This window comes from Peromyscus eremicus, chromosome X, assembly GCF_949786415.1.
Source record: "Peromyscus eremicus chromosome X, PerEre_H2_v1, whole genome shotgun sequence".
Classification (NCBI taxonomy): domain Eukaryota; kingdom Metazoa; phylum Chordata; class Mammalia; order Rodentia; family Cricetidae; genus Peromyscus; species Peromyscus eremicus.
This window is the reverse complement of record NC_081439.1, coordinates 131,826,420-131,846,250: the sequence shown is the minus strand read 5'-3', so window position 1 is coordinate 131,846,250 and position 19,831 is coordinate 131,826,420. Positions and strand designations below refer to the sequence as shown.

The window sequence follows — 19,831 nt, the reverse complement described above, 5'->3', positions numbered from 1 at the left end:
AATGCCAGTCCACTATTGAGAGGCGTGAGCTTAATTACTCTTCAAGAATAACTGTTTCAGCTGCTGTTCCACCACTGCCACGCTCTTGCTGTTCCACCACTGCCACGCTCTTGCTATGGCTCTAATAGCTCTGACCCCCGGGCAACTTTATTTATTAACATACAATTAAAATCACATTTCAGTACAAATAAACTACCACCATAGGTTAGTTCATGTCAGGATTAGGAAAAGCATGCTGCTGCCCTGAGGGACATCAGGGAGGGAAAGCCTCCACGGAAGTGACACCTTAGGCTGTCCTCACTTTGTAGCTTAAGAAATGGCCTGTGTTGCTAGGCACTGGTGGCCCATGCCTTTGACCCCAGCACTTGGGAGGCAGAGGCAGAGGCAGGTAGATCTCTGAGTTTGAGGTCAGTCTGGTCTACAGAGTGAGTTCCAGTGTGACACAGAAAAACCCTGTCTTGAAAAACCAGAAAGAAAGAAAGAAAGAAAGAAAGAAAGAAAGAAAGAAAGAAAGAAAGAAAGAAAGAAAGAAAGAAAGAAAGAAAGAAAGAAAAAGAAAGAAAGAAAGAAAGAAAGAAAGAAAAGAAAGAAAGAAAGGAGGAAGGAAGGAAGGAAAAAAGAAAGAAAAGAAATGGCCTGTGCTAAAAGGTCTGTGAGCTGCTAGGCTGGGGGAAATGGTTTGGATGACTGGCCAGGACCCTGGTGGAAATAAGATTTAAGAGAAGATATTCCTAAGGGGTTGCTCTCCAGACCTCACACTCTAGACATCAGGAAGCTCAAGAAATACACAGGGCAGAGAACTGTGTGGTGGCAGTAGCCATTATAGAAGGGCTAGGGTTCATCTCCTCTCCCCAAGGTTGATCTAAACACAGTACCTCCCAACCACAGACACTTGTACTGAGCTCTCAGGAAGGATATTCCTCAAGAAGACCTATTGGTCTTCTCCTGAAAGGCTGCATAGAAGCCCTGGTCTCAAGTTCTGCTTTTGGGAGAAACACTTGATAAGCACTTACACCTCTTTTCTAGATTTCAGGCTATTCCTAGTTCTGTCTTGTGAACCAGAGTGGGGAGGAAAGGAAAAGTCTTGGAGCAGCCTTCCCCAATACTGTTAATTAAACATCCCTATGCTGCTACAAATTCCCTCACTCGCCAGAGTCTGGAGATAAAAGCACGAGGCAGTTTTATCAAGGGATCTTCTGCAGGCAGGGGCTAGAGGCTGAGCAGCTCTCCTAGGCAGCCTCTGGGAACCTAGTGTTCAATCTGTCCTTGTTTTCTAGGCAAGGGTCCTCTTTTCTCCTGCCTTATCCAAGAAGAGGCACAGGCTGTGGGAGGGAAGAGGTAGAGAAGGAGAGGCTAAAAGAGAAGTGTGAGGAATGAAGGCTGGAACAGAGAAACAGGTAGGCAGCAGTTCCAGGACAAACAAGGCCTGGGCCCATGAGGGGCCCAAAGCATGAGGCTTCTCCGTGTTCTCCTTTCATCACCTACAGCATTCCACGCTTTTCTTTTCTCTAAACAAAGGTATCCATTTCAAAGACAGCAAGGGAATGGCTCAGTTAAAGCTGGGAACCAGTCATTAAAGAGACAGAGGGAAAAGTGAAGACATTGGGGCTGATATGTCCAGAACCTGGGAAAAGGGTGAAATAGCTTCTCCTTACAAAGGTCCCGAACTCTGTCTAGGAGTCCTGGGAGGCTTCTTCAAAGGGGACCCTCTTTCTCAGAGCCGCACCTAGCAGACAGGTCCGCTAAACAACCTGCCATTGGACACAGGCGTCACCGGGTGCCAAGGGCTCCACTGCCCGCTGCCACCCAGGCCCCGCCCCCAGCTTCCCGCGCCGACTCTCCCGGCTCCCCGCCGCTCCCGCCCGCACCCAGCCCCTCGCCTTCTCTGGCGCGCGTGCGCCCCGTCCCCGCATACCTCCCCCGCCGCGGCTGCGGGCGCGCGCGCGTTCCCGGCGTCCCAGGCAGGAGCTGGAGATCAGCGACCGGCTGCAGGCCAGGCTCTGAGAGGGCGCCGCGAGCCCGAGAAGTGGGACCCTGCGAGGCTGCAGCTGGCGCGGGCCTGGCCGCCCCTCTGTCGGAGGGCCGGGCCACAGTGCCAAGCGCAGAGGCTGGGCTCCCGGGGCTGACGGCCATGGGCGGGAGCCGGAGACGGCAGCGGCAACGGCAGGGGCAGCGGCGGGCCCCACGGGCGGGGAGGCGCGTGGCCCACGGCCCCTGACGGCCCCGGAGGCCAGGCGTGCTCCCGCGCTTCCTGAGGGGCCGTAGCCAGGCAACGCCCGGCGCGCCTGCCCATCCCCCGCTGCCCTTTTTTCCCTGCCTGGGTGCGAGGGAGCATGTCTGTGTCTGGCTTCGGCCAGCAAAGAGTTAAGTCGAGGGGCGTGGAGCTGCCTTCCTCTTGGGGGTGTGCCTCCCTCCCCCGCTAGGCGGCTCGGCCTCCCGCGGTAGGGTATGGCCCAGGGTCCGAGCCCGGGACCCGTGGTCCCACGCACTGGCCAGTGAAAGACGCCTTCCTCTTCCCGCCCTCTTCTTTCCCTTGCCGGCCAGCACCATGGGATGTAATATGTGCGTGGTCCAGAAACCGGAGGAGCAGTACAAAGTGATGCTTCAGGTAGGGCGCCTGGGCTGCTAGGGCGAGAGGCGCAGCCAGGCCAAGGAAAACTGTAAACCTCAGGGGAGGGCCACGTGGAGGCGGAGAGGCAGGTGTGGGAGGGCGAGAGGGCTTGGAGAGGAAAAGGTAGGAAGTCGATCTCACCCTCAGATTATGGGTTGCTGGGTGCTGGCGCCCTGTGGGAACCAGCTATGGAGGGAATGAACCGGGTGGAGATAGGTATTCGAGGCACATCACCAGGTATTCCCAACCGAGTACATAAGGACTATGAACTGTGTCCAGATCAGCCCGGGTGGGAAGTTAGGATTCTGTCCCAGGACTGAGAGGCGCTCTGTGGCCCGCTCGTGACGGAAGTTGCATAGCAACGGGCTGGGTTCCCCCGCACATGCTCCCCTGTTTGGACCCAGAACCAAAGAAGCTGTAGAGTTCTCACGGGCCAGAGAGTGAATCCCGTCCTGGCAGTCCAGACTCAAAATACGTCGACAACCGAGCTGGGTTTGGGTACCCATTCTCGCACCCAACTCTCTGGTCTGACCCAGTAATGACTGTCGACTCCTGGGCTTCAGGAATCTGGGATGAGTGGGTGACGCCAGGATCGGTGGTGCCCAGCACTGGCTCTGCCTATTAGCATCCGCTTTGGCCTGCTGGGTCTTGGGGACAAGGAGGGCGATGCAAGCGAGTCCTGCGGGGCGGAAGGAGACACCCTGCTGCACGCTCGCACCTTGAGCCCAGCCCCTGAGCCACGAGTGGGGTTTCCTTGCCTGTGCGTGGCGTAACTACGTGAATGCGTGCCTGTGCCCTGTCTGTGTGTGCGCGGAGGCTCTCCAGCCCCACGCGTGTGTACTTGTTGTGTGCACCCTGCGAGTTGTTTAGAGAAATGTGTCCCGGATGATGTTCACTGAGACACACAAGTGCTAAGTGTAGAGAGGTCGAGGTCAGAGAGTGTCAGGACCAGGAGCAGATGTGGGTGCAGACAGGTGAGTTTAGTGACTTGTGCCTCAGCTACTGAGTTTGTTGATCAGAACCAGGGAACAAGTGCGCGCAGGAGGTCTTGGCTCAGAGAGAACCTGTAGGTTCCTGGACAAATAGAGGAAACTCTTCAAGAAAGCCGCAGGAGTAGCAGGGGAGATGGTGTCAGTCATAGTAGTGGGATGGTATTGAGGTAGCTTGGGGAGCCGATCATTCTTACTCTGGTCTTACCTTCATCATGAGCAGGAATAGGAAATAATGGGCAAGAGATGGTGGGCATGGAGCACTACGTTGGGGGAGGCGCTTCTAGTCTCTTGTGCTTGGTTCTGTGGTCTCCCTTTTTATGTCCTCCCTAATTATTCCCTCAGCCAAACCCTGCCTCATCACTGTTGTTTCTCCTCTCTTGTTCCCACTATTTGGATCCCTCACCTGTCCGTTGCCACCCTTCTAGTGGGTTAAGAATCTGAAATGACCTAGCTTGGAACCGACAAAAGGGTTCAGTGAAACACATTGTATTTCAGAACTAGGGCTGCCTCTGTTGGGGTTTCAATGGGCAGGAAGGCTGAGGTGACCCTCAGTAGGAGAGTCCCTGCTGGACTTCTTAAAAGAGAGCCCCCACCTCTCACAGAAAGGACTTGCCCTCAGCTACAGGGCTGGCTAAAAGGGAGGCCACTGCAGAGCAACCTTCATCCTTTGTGTTCAGCTTCCATGGGTTTGCTATTTTAAAATTTGGGCACAAACTTTCATTTTCTTGGTTCTCCTTGGCACACAGATGGTTTTTAAAAGCAGAGCTATCCTTTCAAATTAAGTAAAAACAAAAGGAATGAATGTAGAAACAATATATGGAAAGCAGTGAAAGCTATTAGGTAGCCCAGGTAAGGAGATGTTTATAGACCTCAAGGAGAGTTTCCTTCAGGCCTGACCCTACCAGATCAGAAGGCAACTTTTGTCCTGAAAACCCTGGCAGTTTCCAGTATCCCTTTCCTGCATCCTGAGATCCTTAAACATGTGCCTTCCCCCATATTGAGTGCCCTTCTCCTTGTCTCTTTCAAAGTGACTTCATATTAACTCATGGCCTCTGCAACTTGCTGGTAGAGACTCTCTCACCATGACACTAGAACTTAAAAGAAATCATAGCTTTATTGACATCAAATTCACAGGCCGTATTATGTATCTTTTCAAATAATACAATTCAGTGCTTTTGGCTAGTGTGGATAATGCTACAATGAATACTGGTATACAAATGTCTGAATCTCTGCTTTCAATTGTTTTGAGTAATGCCTAAAAATGGAGTTGCTGACCATATAGTAATCCCCAGTCATCTCTTCCTGGTGATGGTACCCTTTAACACTAACACCAGCAATGTATAAGAGTTCCAATTTATTTATGCTTGTCAACACATAATTTTCTGGTGATCTCTTATCTTATGGGTATAAAGTGGCATCTTTTGTGGGTTTTTTTGTTTGCTCAGATGTATTGCTGGGGGTGGAAGCCAAGAGCCAAGAGTTAGGAGCTAGGCAAGAGCTCCACCATGGAGCCATACCCCCAGTTCTCATTGTGGATTTGATGATTTGCATATCTGTTGGCTAAATGCTGTAGAGCATTTTTTTCTTGTGCTTATTGTCCGTTTACATATCCACTTTGCAGAAGTGTCTGTCTCTATGCTATTATGATGGAGCATTCTGGGAAGTTTTGAAGTTAGGAAGTAGTTGGTCCTCCAACTTTATCTCTTTTTAAAGATTGTTTTGGCTCTATTGCATCCCTTATTTCCTTGTGAATTTTGAATTAACTTGTTTTCTGAAAATAAACTGGGATTTTGATGGGGTGGAATTGACTCCATAGCTCAGACTGTAGAATATTGCTTGTTTATTTGGGCCAGGTCTTTATTTCAAATATGGCTTGTATTTGTTAAATTTATGTTAGGATTTATCATCATCATCATCATCATCATCATCATCATTTTTAATTGTGTATGGATCAGGTGGCCTGGTTCCCTCAGAGGCCACAGAGGGCATGAGTACACGTGGGACTGGACGGACCCCTGGAACTGGCATTATGGACATTTGTGAGCCACCTGGGTGCTGAGAATTGAACCTGGGTCCTCTGCAAGAGCAGCCAGTGCTCTTAACTGATAAGCCATCTCTCCAGCCCAACTATTTTATTCTTTTTGATGTTATTGTAAGTGGAATTTCTTTTTAAGGCAGCCTAACTATATCCCAGGTTAGTCTAGAACTTACTATGTAGCAGGCTGGGCTTAAACTTAACAGTTCTCTTGCCTCAGCTTCTCAAGTACATGAGTCATTATGTCAGGCTTGAACTTGTTTTCTAAATTTCAGAATAAGATAAGACAGTCTTTAGTCACTGGATGTTAAACAGGTCCTGTTCTATGTCTCATCGATCAACTGAATGGGCTGCAGCAACAATGACTTATTTCTACCTTCGGTATCCCAGGGGACCTAATGTTGACCATGAAGGAGATACATTCAAGCTGCTTCCATCAGCTTATCCACTATAGACAAGTGCTCTTTCACTATTACTTAACAAGTGGAGAAATTGAGGCAGGAAGATCAAGAGAGTTTGAGGCCTCTACTCCATAACATGATCCTGTATTATAATAATAGATAATAAATTAAATAAATAAATAAGAGCAGGAGCTGGAGAAATGGCTCAGCAATTAAAAGCACTTGCTGCACTTCCAGAGGAGGCACATTTGATTCTTAGTACCCACATGGTGGCTCACAACTGTCTGTAACCCTAGTTCTAGGGAATCTAATGGCCAGGGGAACATCAAGGAATACATGTGGTACACAGACATTCATGCAGGCAAAATCCACATGCACATAAATTATCAATTAAAAAAAAAAAACAGCAGGGCTGGAGAGATGGCTCAGAGGTTAAGAGCACTGGCTGCTCTTCTGGAGGTCCTGAGTTCAATTCCCAGCAACCATATGGTGGCTCACAACCATCTGTAATGAGATCTGGTGCCCTCTTCTGGCCTGCAGATAGAACACTGTGTACATAATAAATCTTTAAAAAAAAAAATAAATAAAAAAAAAAAAAAAAAAAAAAACAGCTACCCTCCTCCTTATTGATAGAAAAGTGAACACTTTTCCCTCTCAGATTATGAACAAGGCAAGGATGTCTCCTCTTACCACGTCTACTCAACAGTGTAGTGGAGGTTCCGGTCACAACAGATGGCAAGAAAAAGAAAATGCATCTGGATTAGGAATAAGTTTGTTTTTATTTGCTAAGAATGTTGAGGTCCCACCTGGGTTTAGCAGGTTGAGGAAGTTACCTTCTGTCCCTGGTTTGTTACAAATTTTTATAATGGGAGATTATTATTTTGTCAAATGCTTTTTCTGTCACTATTGAGATGATTGTGTGATTTTGTTATCTTTTTGACTGATAAGATCTGTTATAGGCCCTTTAGCATGTCAGAACTTCATACCCATGTCTATTATTTCAGTTGTGCCCTTCTAGCATACTTAAGCAGGTTGAGTATGCTTATGAAATACTCCCTCTGAAAAAAAGAGGGGAATGTACCTCCTTCCTTGATTAAAAAGGATGACTGCATGTTGACATAGAAAGGAAGAGTGGAAAATTGGAAGTAGCATGCATCTTCTCAGAGGCTTTCCCGATGCTTCTGCTTGCCACCTCTATCCGTCACCAGCAGGCCCTCTTGTCATTCATGTGTTTAATCAGGTCCCAAATTCTTTTTTTTTTTTTTTTTTTTTTTTGGTTTTTCGAGACAGGGTTTCTCTGTGTAGCTTTGCGCTTTTCCTGGAACTCACTTGGTAGCCCAGGCTGGCCTTGAACTCACAGAGATCCGCCTGTCTCTGCCTCCCGAGTGCTGGAATTAAAGGCGTGCGCCACCACCGCCCGGCTAATCAGGTCCCAAATTCTATAGACCTTATCTATCTTTGTTTTCCCTGTTATCCTGGTCTTCCTTAACTTGTCATTCCTTCTATGACTCTGACATGCTAGCTTGCCTAGCACATGTTGGTGCTTAGTAAATCAGCCTCCACAAAGGTCTCCACTGGAAGTCACTCATTACTTCTGGGGAGCATTATGCCCACCTATGACATAAGAGGAAGTGGGTGAGTTTAGGACAGGCCTATGATACATAGCCAGCTCCCCTTCCTCTCTCACCCCACCCCAGACAGGGTTCTTCTGTGTAACCACCCTGGCTGGCCTTGAATTCAGAGATCTGCCTCCTGAGTGTTGGAATTAAAGGCATTTGTCACCACCTCCCTGAAACCTTTAGGTGATCTTGAAAGGTTTTCTTCCAGTACCTGCTTGCTGAGTCCCTACTGTGACAGGCTCCATCTCAGGTGTTGGATCTGGTGGAGACTCCTCCCCCACTACTCAGCTCAAGAGATTTGGATCTGCTTGCCCACCTTGCATCCTTTTCTGAGGAAGGGAAATCATTAGAGGGAATGGAAAGGAGGCCACTGAATTTTAACAGCTATCTTCCATACATGGTCAACTTGCTTTGTACCACTGTCCAAGATTTTCTCTTTTTAAAATTAATTTTACACCAGGAGGTGGTGGCACACGCCCTTAATCCCAGCACTCGAGGCAGCGCCAGGTGGATCTCTGTGAGTTCGAAGCCAGCCTGGTCTATAGAGTGAGTTCCAGGACAGGCACCAAAACTACACAGAGAAACCCTGTCTCGGAACAAAACAAAACAAAACAAAACAAAACAAAACAAAAAAGATAAAAATTAATTTTACATTTTTTTTGTACTTACTATGGGCGAGGATGAATGTGTGCTACATTGCACATGTGGAGATCAGAGGACAACTTTTAGGAGTCAGTTTTTTACCATGTAAGTTCCTGGGATAAAATGCAGGTGCAGATCATCTCTTAGGTCTCCTCCTCCCTCCCCTCTCTTCCCCTCTTCTCTTATAGTTACAGGCTGACCTTGAACTCTGTAGTTAAGAATGATCTTGAACTCTGGATTTCCTCCTTCCCCTTTTTTGAGATAGGTCTAGCACAGGCTTGCTTCAAATGTGTAGGTGAGACTCACACCTCAGCCTTTGGTGTCAAAGAGCAAATTATTATATTATGTGGTTCTGGGTACTGAATCTAGGGTCTTTTGTATATGCTAGGCAAATGCTCTACCACTGAACTGCATCCCTCTTTACCTCTGAGTTCTGAGGGCTGTCTGTTCCATTGAAATAAATTGTGACAGAAACATTAGCAGTTGCAGGGATGGTCAGTGTAGTAGGAGTATCCAGACCCTTGGGTATAACACCAATCACCACTGTCTCTGTTACAATAGTTTTGCAGGTATGTAGACATAATATATAAAACCTGTTTCACTTCACATTCCAAACACATGCTAATCAAAACTCAGAACATTATGTTTACACATGTACATCCCACAGTAAATGTGTTTCTTTTCAGCCCTGTGACATGTGGGGTATCTCCGTGGTCTAGTTCTTTTATTTTCCTCCATCAGGTTGATGTGGTAGTAGGTAAGAGTAGTTCTGCCCCCAACCCTTACCTGTGGGCAAGTCTGTGGGTGGCTGTGTGCCTCAATTTCCCCACTTGTTAATAGTGAAAGAGCACTTGTCTATAGATAAGCTGATAGAAGCAGCTTGAATGTATCTCCTTCATGGTCAGCATTAGATTCCCTGGGATACCAGAGGTAGAAGTAAGTCATTGTTGCTGCAGCCCATTCAGTTGATCGATGAGACATAGAACAGGACCTGTTTAACATCCAGTGACTAAAGACTGTCTTATCTTATTCTGAGAGTTTCTCTAATGTGAAAAAAGTGAGGAAAAAACAGAGGAAAGGGCTCAAATTTGTGAGTTAGGAGAGGGACAGGGACAACAGTAAAAGGCATAATATGCACAGAAGGAACAGGCTGGGAAGTTGCAGGCCCAGGTGTCAAGATACCTTCCTTTTCATAATGCATTCTTTCTGATCTTCACTACAGTGTAGAGCAGATAACATCATTCTGATTATGGGGAACTATGGACCTTGCCCTTGCTCTACCAAGTTAGCTGGAGGTAGTGAGAGCTTTGGCTCCCGGCAGCTTATATTGTGCACGGGAAAACTGAACAAACACCCAAAGGGCATGGTTTCAGGAAGTTGGCTATTGACCTTATAGGGCATTCCTTCTTCCTGTCAGCTGGCCTCTGGAAAGGCAGGGAGAGTGATCTGAGCCATCTCTGAACCAGCATTACCCACACTGCAGCTTTGGAAGAGAAGGGAGATGCTGGAGCCTGATCTGGTTTCTAAAGGAATTTTTGCGGCAGAGTCTTTTATTGCCACAGCCGCCCCCCCCCCCGCCCCCTCCACCCCCCCCCTCCACCCCCCCACTCCCCACCCCCCACCACCCCCGCCTCAATTCATGACCACTTCCTCCGCCCCAGATTTACACCCCTCCCCCCAGGCCAGACTCCACCCCCACCAGAGGGAGATCCTTGTTCAAATGTAAATCCAGATTAAGAGCTGTGAGAGGTGGGATGTGGGGCTTGTTTTTTTCCGGAGTCTGCATTTCCTTTTCAGAAGCTGGGATTGATGTTGCTTTCCTGATGATGTGAGGGCTTCACATAGGAACTTGGAAAAGTTCAGTGGAAGCCTCAAGTTACTTTAGTATCAGTGGGGAAGTGCAGTGTTTTTACAAATAAATGGTAAGACCTCACCACAGACCTATTAAATTACAAATCCAGGACTTCTAGAGGACATTGTCTAAATCAGGCCTTTAGGGGTGCAATCTATTCTTCTCTGTCATATGCAGTTGACTCTTTTCAAAACCCACATTCCTTTAGCACATACAGACAACTCTGAAGTTACCCACTTCCCCAGATACTCAAAAAGATCTTGTAGATGCAATTCCCTTGTCCTCTGCTTTCCAGCCCTGGACAGGTGGATAGAAAGGACAATAGAGAGATTGGGAGTAGTGAATGAGCAGCCACACCCTTTCCCGGGTTGGCAGATGTGGTGGAATGTGTGCTGTGTCCATGCTAGAAATTGAGGCATTTCTTAGTCACCAGTGGAATAATTCACTTAGGCAAGGGTCAGCCCCTGTTATTGTGAACAAGAAAGAGAAAGTGCACCTTATACCAGGCATGGTGATACACATGTGTAATCTCAAGATTGGGGAAGCAGAGGCAGGAGGCTGGCTAGCCTGAGCTTCATGGCAAGACCCTGTCACAAAGTGTACCTTTATAAGGGAGCCTTATTTGCAGCTACTACCTTGACTATGTGATGAAGCTGAGCATCTCCAACCTTGGAATACAGTGAGGCAGAAGTGTAAACACTGTGTCATCACGTGGCCGGTGCTCTTGCCAAAATATTTAACCTGAATCTTATCATAGAGAACAAATCAGCAACTGTAGATTCTTCTGTAAGGGCCACATGTCATAAAAGGTGAAAAAGAAAAAGTGGATAGGTTGTTTAGACTAAAGTAGACAAGGGGCAAAAGTGATGTGTGCTCCTTGATTTGATCCAGGATTAGAAGAAATTATAAGGGTATCATGGTACAATTGGAGAGTTTTGGGCCAGGTGGAATTCGTGATAAATAGCATGATATGGTGAATGGAGTGATGGTTTGGGGTTTTCTTTCTTTTTTTAATTAAGAAAAAAATTTTCATTCATTTTACACACCAATCAAAGATCCCCCCTTCCCTCCTCCCCCCCCTCAGCCTTCCCACCAACCCCCCACTCCCTCCTACAAGAAGGCAAGGCCTCCCATGGGGAGGCACATCCAGTAGAGGCAAGTTTGGGGTTTTCTAATGCTTGTGCAAATATGAGTAAGTGAAAGCAGGTGTGCATTATGGGTAAAGCGAACATGCTGGTGTTTATTCTTCTTGGAAGTTGACAGTTTTCGAAACCCTGTGTTGGGAAAACATAAATGGGGGACTTTCTATTGGACCCTGGGGGGCGGGGTGTGTGTGTGAGGAATAAACCCAGAATGTTGAGGACCTGCTGTGTTTCTTCGGGGTTTCTTTTCACTTTGTTGATCAGCTCACCGCGACATCCTAATAATATCTGTCTGGAAGTTGCTTCCAGCACATCCCCTGTATACGGCATAGAGCAGAACTGATAGCCAGCAGGTCGGTGGGAGCTGGAGGCTAACTTCCAGTTTCTTTCTTCCCCAGCCTCAGACTCCTCATCTGAAGAGTGGGGTAAGCAGACTGACAGTGGCACCTGGGTTCCCTAGAAATGATGTAGTTTCACTGGCTACTCCTTGCGTTATCCATGAGAGTGCAAAGACCATTTCTCAAGCCATATAGGAAATCTCAGGCCTTGCAGGATATCCTGAGGTAGGGCTCTTTTCTCTTGGCCCCACCTCCCCCTTTCTTTTCGGGAGACCCGGGACCAGTAGGAAGGCATCCCAGCGCTGAGTGCAACGAGGTCAGGCCAAACAACGCGGCAGACGGTGTCCAGTTTTGTCACACACTCTGGCACCGCCGGCGGGGGGGGGGGGGGGGTGCGGGGAGGGGGATGGGAGGCGGAGAGGACCGGTTCTGGGGGTCCTGTTGACACCTCCATGTGCCTACTGGCACCTTGCCTCCTCCTCCTCTGCTGCCGCCACCACGCTCCCTTTGTCTGCAGCTTCCGATCCAGAAGGCGGGGTCAGCGCTCCTGGGGCTCCTGCATATCTGCCACCACCGCGTGGCCCCACCGTCACCCCTCCCCTACTCTGGCTTTGAGAATTTTTTCCTCCACTAATCCTCATTAGCATTCATCCCGTCCCGGCAAAGTCCCCCTCCACCCCCTCCAAAAAGAAAACCCAAAACAAAAACAAAGGGAGCAAGTGTCCTGAGTTGCCCCCATCCACCTCTGTAAAAGCTTCCAAGGATTAGGTCTCGCCAAGCCTTGGCAAACACCAAAAAAAAAAAAAAGAAAAAAAAAAAAAAAGCTTCCAAGGAAGACTATGCCTACTCAGACTGATCTTTATGGTCTGTCTGCACCCCCAACACCACCAGTTCCTTTTCCATCTATCTTGTTCCCCTCCCAAGTCTGGTTTCTTGCTCTTTGTTGATGATGACTTTACTTTCCAACCAGTCAAATGTCAAGGTGCCCCAAAGTCCTCCACTCATTCTTCCACTTCATGACCTCCTCCTCATGATTTCAAATCAAGAATCATTCGCAATTAAATCCAGCAATAGCTGGGCTTAGTGGCGAATGCCTTTGATCCCAGCACTTGGGAGACAGAGGCAGGTGGACCTCTGAGTTCCAGGCCACCCTGGGCTGCAGAGTGAGTTCCAGGACAGCCAGAGCAACACAGAGAAACCCTGTCTCAAAAAAACAAAACAAACAAATAGAAACATAAAACAAACAAACAAACAAACAAAAAATAAAACCCAGCAACAGTGGTTACAGGATTCTCAAGTTGGTGGCTCTTGTTGAGTTGTAGATGTAACCAACCATGTGCTGGAGATGTTTGTCAGTCTCAGGACTTTCAAGCTGCAACAAAGGAAACATGCGGTGACACAGCCTGTAATCTCAGTGTTTAGAAGGCAAAGGAAAGAGGAACAGGAGTTTAAAGATATATCTGCACCAGGTGGTGGTGGGGCACGCCTTTAATCCCAGCACTTGGGAGGCAGAGGCAGGTGGATCTCTGAGTTCAAGGCCAGCCTGGTCTACAAAGCAAGTTCCAGAACAGCCAGGGTTATACAGAGAAACCCTGTCTTGAAAAACCAAAAATAAAAAAAAAAAATTAAAAAGGTATATCTGTTACAGAGAAAGTATATTATAGGTAGGATCCTTTCTGAAAACAAAGAAGCAAGAATTTCAATTTCTCGTTAAGCCCCAACCCTGGAGTTGTCCCTCAGCATTCCTCTCTTTTGTAAGGACATCCCTGGTCTCTGTGGACATTGGCAACAGATTTCATTTTTATTGTAGTAAAGTACATATAATGTAAAATGTGCTATTAGTGACATTTCATCTATTCACAATGTTCAGCCACTAACACTGGCGTTCCAGAGTGTGTTCATTGCCTCCAAAGAGAACTGAGACCCATTAAACTGCCACTCCCCACTCACCTTCCTTCAGCTCCTGGCAACCATTACACTGTTTTCTGTCCCCATGGATTTGCCTGATGGAGACATTCCACTTAAATGGAATGCCATACAATATGTGCCTTTTGTGTCTGCTTTCTATTGCTTAATATAAACCATTTTTAAGGTCCATCCATGTTCAGGCATCTCACCAGGTTCATTTTTCCATTTTGTGATAGAACAATAATCCACTTTGCATGGATTGCAATTTATTTAGTGGTTGGTCCCATGTATGCAGGGGTCCCATTTGCCATGTACTGTTGGATGTAGCTCTGCCTGTTCCCTCCCATCACCTTCCAATTTATATTTTTGTTTTGTTTTGTTTTGTTTTGAGACAGTTTCTCTGTGTAGCCTTGGCTGTCTAGGAATTAGCTCTGTAGACCAGGCTGGCCTCGAACTCACAAAGATCCGCCTGTCTCTGGCTCCCATAGCGCCCGGCGGTGGCGCATGCCTTTAATCCTAGCACTCTGGAGGCAGAGGCAGGCGGATCTCTGTGAGTTCGAGGCCAGCCTGGTCTACAGAGCAAGATCCAGGAAAGGCGCAAAGCTACACAGAGAAACCCTGTCTCAAAAAACCAAAAAGAGAGAGAGAGAGAGAGAGAAAGGTGTGCACCACTACCACTCGACCCAATTATATTCTTGAGCATGGGGTAGGGACTGTGTTTCAAGTCCTCCACCCCCACAGAGAAGCAGCTGCTACTCTTTTGCATTACCTTTCAACTTTTTTCCTTTTAGTCTAGAGTTGGAGCAGAACTCCTCCCCCCTCTTCCTAGTTTCCAGGCTTCTACCAGGAATCACCAGTGCTTTGCCCCTGGGACTATGAGCTACTCTCAACACAAGATGCCTAGTCTAAGTGCCTCTGACAGGACACTGGAGATGACACATCTGGGACCCCATTTTCCTCACATATCCTTCATTTACAAAGCAGATACCCACCCATAATCTCAGCATTGGAAAGGTGGAGACAGGACAAGGAGTTCAAGAGTTCAAGGCCAGCCTGAACAACCAAGACCCTGCCTTAAAATAAAAACAATTTGCTCTAGGTAATTTAAAATAATAGTATTGGGTTATGCGCGTAGCTGTGTAGCATTATAGATGCACTAAACATTTATTGGTTGTGTATTTAATTTAAAAAAAATTTTTTTTTTCATTTTTTGAGACTGGGTCTCACCTGTGTACTTCTGGCTGGCCTGGACCAGGCTGTCTTTGAAGTTTAAGAGATCTGCCTGCCTGTGCTTTTCAAATGCTGGAACTAAATGCATGTGCCACTATATTCAGTTTGGTTGTATATTTAAAGGTGGTTAATTTTATGTTAGGTGTATTCTACCACAATAATAACACTACATCAAATATCTTTGTAATTAAATTTGAAGAATAGTTGCCTTTTCTTTTTTCTTTTCTTTTCTTTTTTTTTTTTTTTTTTTTTTTTTGGTTTTTCAAGACAGGGTTTCTCTGTGTAGCTTTGCGCCTCTCCTGGAACTCACTTGGTAGCCCAGGCTGGCCTCGAACTCACAGAGATCCGCCTGCCTCTGCCTCCCAAGTGCTGGGATTAAAGGCGTGCGCCACCACCGCCCGGCTAGTTGCCTTTTCTTAAAGTTAATTCCCTTCTAGTTAATTTATAGAAGGTTGACTATTTTTATACTTTGAGGTAAAATTTTGTTGGCTGTATGTCTGGAGGGGATACTGAGTCAGGCTGGAATGAGGAGTGCCCAGTGCCATGATATCTGGAGATGGCCACTGGGCTTGGGACCCCTGTCCCAGCCAAGGGTTCCAAACTCAGCAACAAATCAGGAAATAAGCAGACCTGGATGCTAAAGATGATGTATCCAGAGGAAACAAAGTCTCAGGCCAGCAATTGGGCGGCAATTGCTTGTGGACTTCAGTACAGGTCTTTGAGATGATATATCCTGTGTGTGGTGCTTTGGGTACTTCTATTGTTTCAAAAAAGATGTTGTGATTGCGCACAAAAGCAGTGGTGCTAGTGCAGAATGAAGGAGCAGCTGGTGTGAACAACCTTGAGACTTGTATTTGACTGCAATGTAGGCCTTGGGGAATGCCAGCAAAGATGAGTCATATTGGCAACTGGACTGGCTTTGGAGGTATAGGAAGTGTTCAGAGATAAAGTATTCTGGATTGTTACAAAGTAGGTAGGTTGTACTTGATAAAGGAAACATTTTTATTTGTTTTCTGCCAATAGTCTCCTCAGTAAGTGCCATTTTTCTAATACTGGAAACAAAGTAGATTCTTCTCAGATTGCTCCAAAGGTGGTACAGGCTTGGATTTGATGAAGAAAATAATTTTTAACCCCACCCCACCCACCAAGTAATAGAGATGCTACTAGGTAGTTGATCTGTTGCTAAACTACGCTTTCAGTCCAGAAACCTTTTCTAATGTTGAATTTTTTTCTTTGAGACAGGATTTCATGTATTTCAGGGTGGCCTCAAACTCAGATATCCCTCTTGCCTCTGCCTCCAGATTGCTGGGATTAAAGGTGTGGGCTACCACCTCCCAGCTGTTCAGCCTGCTTTCTTATACAACCCAGGACTATCTGCCCAGGACTAATGGTATCACCCATTAATGGTCTGGGCCCCTCCCACATCAATTATTAATCCAAGATGATATCCCACAGATTTGCTTACAGGGAAATCTTATGGAGTCATTTATTAAGCCATAACTTTTCTTTTTTATATATCTCCAAGATCTCATATCAGCATCAACATCTCAATATAAAATACATTCCAAACTTTAAAAGCCCCATAATTAGGGCTGGAGAGATGGCTCAGTGGTTATGAGCATTGGCCTCTCTTCTGGGAACCTGGGTTCAATTCCCAGCACCCACATAGCAGCTCACAAATATCTGTAACTACAATTCCAGGGGATTTGACACCTTTACACAGACATACATGCAGGCAAAACACTAATGCACATAAAATTAAAAAATAATCATTGTAAAAAAAAGTCCCACAGTCTTTGAAAATTTAAGCACTTTAAAAGTTCAGTTTTGCTGGTCGTGGTAGTGCACAACTTTAATCCCTTAATCCTAACACTCAGGAGTCAGAAGGTTTGATGCCAGTCTGGTCTACAGAGGGTACACCAGGGCTACACAAAGAAGCCTGGTCTCAAACCAAAAATAAATAAAAGTTCAGTCTCTTTAAAGCATCCAAAATCTCTTTCAAAGTTTCTCTAAAATATCCAGTCTCTTTATTTAAAGTTGCTCAACTGTGGGCCCCTGTATAATAAAAAATAAGCAATGGCACAGTCACAATCTGAACAGAGCAAAACCAAACTTCTAACTGTAAATAATTTATTGTCCAATGTTGGGGATTCACTCACAACCTTCTCAGCACCTCCAAAGGGCTTGGGTCGCTTCTCAGGTTCCATCCTAGACCTGGATCCATTCCAAAACTGCTGCTGTTTTTTTGTTTTTTGTTTTTTTGTTTGTTTGTTTGTTTTGTGGTCCCAGGGAAGTCCTAGAGAGCAGCTAGAATTTTGAAGAAGTAGATTCTAATACCAGCAAAGGAATGCCCTAACAACTTGCCAACGAGTGTGAGAGAAATCAGGTGACAAGGAAAAAAAAGCTTCTTTTGTTTATATCCTTTTATGTGGGCTGCCACCAGAAGGTATGGCCCAGGTTTAGTGTGGGTCTTCCCACTTCAAATGATCCATCCAGATGTAGTCAAACTAACAACCAAGACTAGCCATTACACCTACTGAGCCAACTCCCAGGCCCTACCTTTTTTTAAAAATTTTAAGTGATTTGTGGTGTATGCACCGTGTGTGTGTGTGTGTGTGTGTGTGTGTGTGTGTGTGTGTGTGTGTGTGTGTTAGTGTTACTGTTAGTTATATGTATGTGTGTACAGGTGTTTGTGTTTGTTTGCATGCATGTTGAGGCCAGAGGAGGATGCCAGATGTATTCTTCTATCACTTCAACTTTCAGTGAACCAGGCAATGATCTTCCAGGATCTACCTTTCTCAGGCCTCAATTCTGGGGCTATAGGCACATGCTTTTTTACATGGGTACTGGTAATTTGACCTTAGAATCTCATACTTTCAGATTCATCTCCCCAGCTTTCTTTCACCTTTTTTTTTTCTTTTATCTTTCTTTTGTTGTTGTTGTTGTTTATTTTTCAAGACAGGGTTTCTCTGCAGCCTCAGCTGTCCAATCCACTGGCTTTTGCCTCCTGAGTGCTGGAAGGTGTGTATCACCACTGCCCAGCTTGGCATTAACTCTTATGTGACTGAGGATAATGTTAAACTCTTGATGCTCTTGCCTCCTCCTCCATTGCTGGGATTATAGGAGCATGCCACTGTGTCTGGCTTTCCACCTTGGTTTTTGTTTTGTTTCAAATTTTATTTGTGTAAGTGCTTTGCCTTCATGTATTATATCTTTTTGTGCATCACATGTATGTAATGTCTGTGGAGGCCAGAAAGGGGTGTTGGATCCTCTGGGACTGGAGTTTCAGATGGTTGTGAGCTGCCATGTGGGTGCTAGGAATCAAACCCTCGTCCTCTGGAAGAGCAGCCAGTGCTCTTAACCACTGAGCCATCTCTATAGCCCTCCACTTTGGTTTTTGAGACAGGGTTTCATCTGGCTTGATACTCAACTGATTAATTCAGCTAGGCTAGCTGGCCAGTGAGCCCCAGGCATCCTCCTGTCCTACCTCTTCAGCTCAGGGATTACAAATGTGCACCTTCTATCATTTAGCATTTCTCTCTCTCTCCCTTTCTCTCCCCTTTCTCTTCTCTCCCTCTCCTCCTCCTTCTCTCCTCTCTAAGTCAGAACCTCACTATACAGCCCTGGCACTTGATATATATATATATATATATATATATATATATATATATATATATACATACAGTATATATATACTAGGTTGACCTTGAATTTACAGCAATCCACTTGCCTCTTCCTCCCAAGTGCTGAGATTAAAGGTGTGTACCACTATGCCTGGTACCCAGCATTTGTCTTTTCTTTCTTTTTTTTCCCCCCAGTTTTTCAAGACAGGGTTTCTCTGTGTAGTCCTGGAAGTCCTAGAACTATACACCAGGCTGGCCTCAAACTCAGGATGGGTCTTGCCTCTGCCTCTTGAGTGCTGGGATCAAAGATGTGTGCCACTACCGCTGAGCCCCAGCATTTTTTCTTAATGTGTTTTTCTTAGGGTTTTATTGCTATGATAAAAAGGAAAATGCTTTTATTTCAATTTACACTTTCTTTTTTTCTTTTTTTTTTTTTGGTTTTTCGAGACAAGGTTTCTCTGTGTAGCTTTGTGCTTTTCCTGGAACTCACTTGGTAGCCCAGGCTGGCCTCAAACTCACAGAGATCTGCCTCCGGAGTGCTGGGATTAAAGGCGTGCACCACCACCGCCTGGCTAAAGATTTTATTTTTTTTTATTATGTATACAGCATATATGACAGCAGGCCAGAAGAGGGCACCAGATCTCATTACAGATGGTTGTGGCCACCATGTGGTTGCTGGGAATTGAACTTAGGACCTCTGGAAGAGCAGTCAGTGCTCTTAACCTCTGAGCCATCTCTCCAGCTCCCTCCACACTTGTTCTTTAATGAAGGTATTCATGGCAGATCTCAAACTGCCCATGAACTACCCTTGATCTTTCTCCCAGAGGGGTTTCTGTGTAGTGATTTTCATGCAGGTTTTCTACTGCTGATGCCTTTAAAAGAAGCAAGTGTGAATCAGGTGGTGGTGGGTACCTGTAGTAATTGGTAGTGGCAGGAAGAGAAAGAGATTTCTAGGCTAGAGGCCAGTCTGAATAACTTAGTGAGATTATGTCTTAAGTCCCCTACAAAAAGAAACATGCTCTTCCATAAGGTGAACAACTCCTTCCTGTGTACTGTACCTCTTTACCGATGACCAACTTGTTTGGCTACTGTTACCAGGATATAAATGCCCTTAGTCTAGAACACACATGCTGCAATCCAGAATGTGCTTTTAGTTGGTGCATACATGTTGTGAGTCTTTCTTTGTCCCACCAGCCAGCTTCCAAATCATGACTCGGAGACTTCTTATTAATTAGGAAAGCTTGGCCAATAGCTTAGGCTTGTTTCTAACTAGCTCTTATAACTTAGAGAAACCTATTTCTATTAATTTATATGCTGCCACATGACTCATAGCTTGTTACCTCATCTCCTACATGTCATGCTTCCTCCACATCTCCTCGAGACTCCACCCTTCGTCTTCACAGCGTCCTCTGTGCCTGGAAATCCTGCCTAGCTATTG

General features: G+C 46.0%; 1 protein-coding gene across 1 annotated transcript in view; it reads left to right on the top strand.

The window, feature by feature from the left end:
- Positions 1–2,333: 2,333 nt before the first annotated feature.
- Pdzd4 (PDZ domain containing 4) overlaps positions 2,334–19,831 on the top strand; it is a 29,486-nt gene continuing 11,988 nt past the window's right edge. The window contains exon 1 of the mRNA XM_059250282.1: positions 2,334–2,608. Within this exon, the coding sequence (XP_059106265.1) occupies positions 2,549–2,608 (60 nt within the window). The 5' untranslated portion in view covers positions 2,334–2,548. The remainder of the gene's footprint in view (positions 2,609–19,831) is intronic.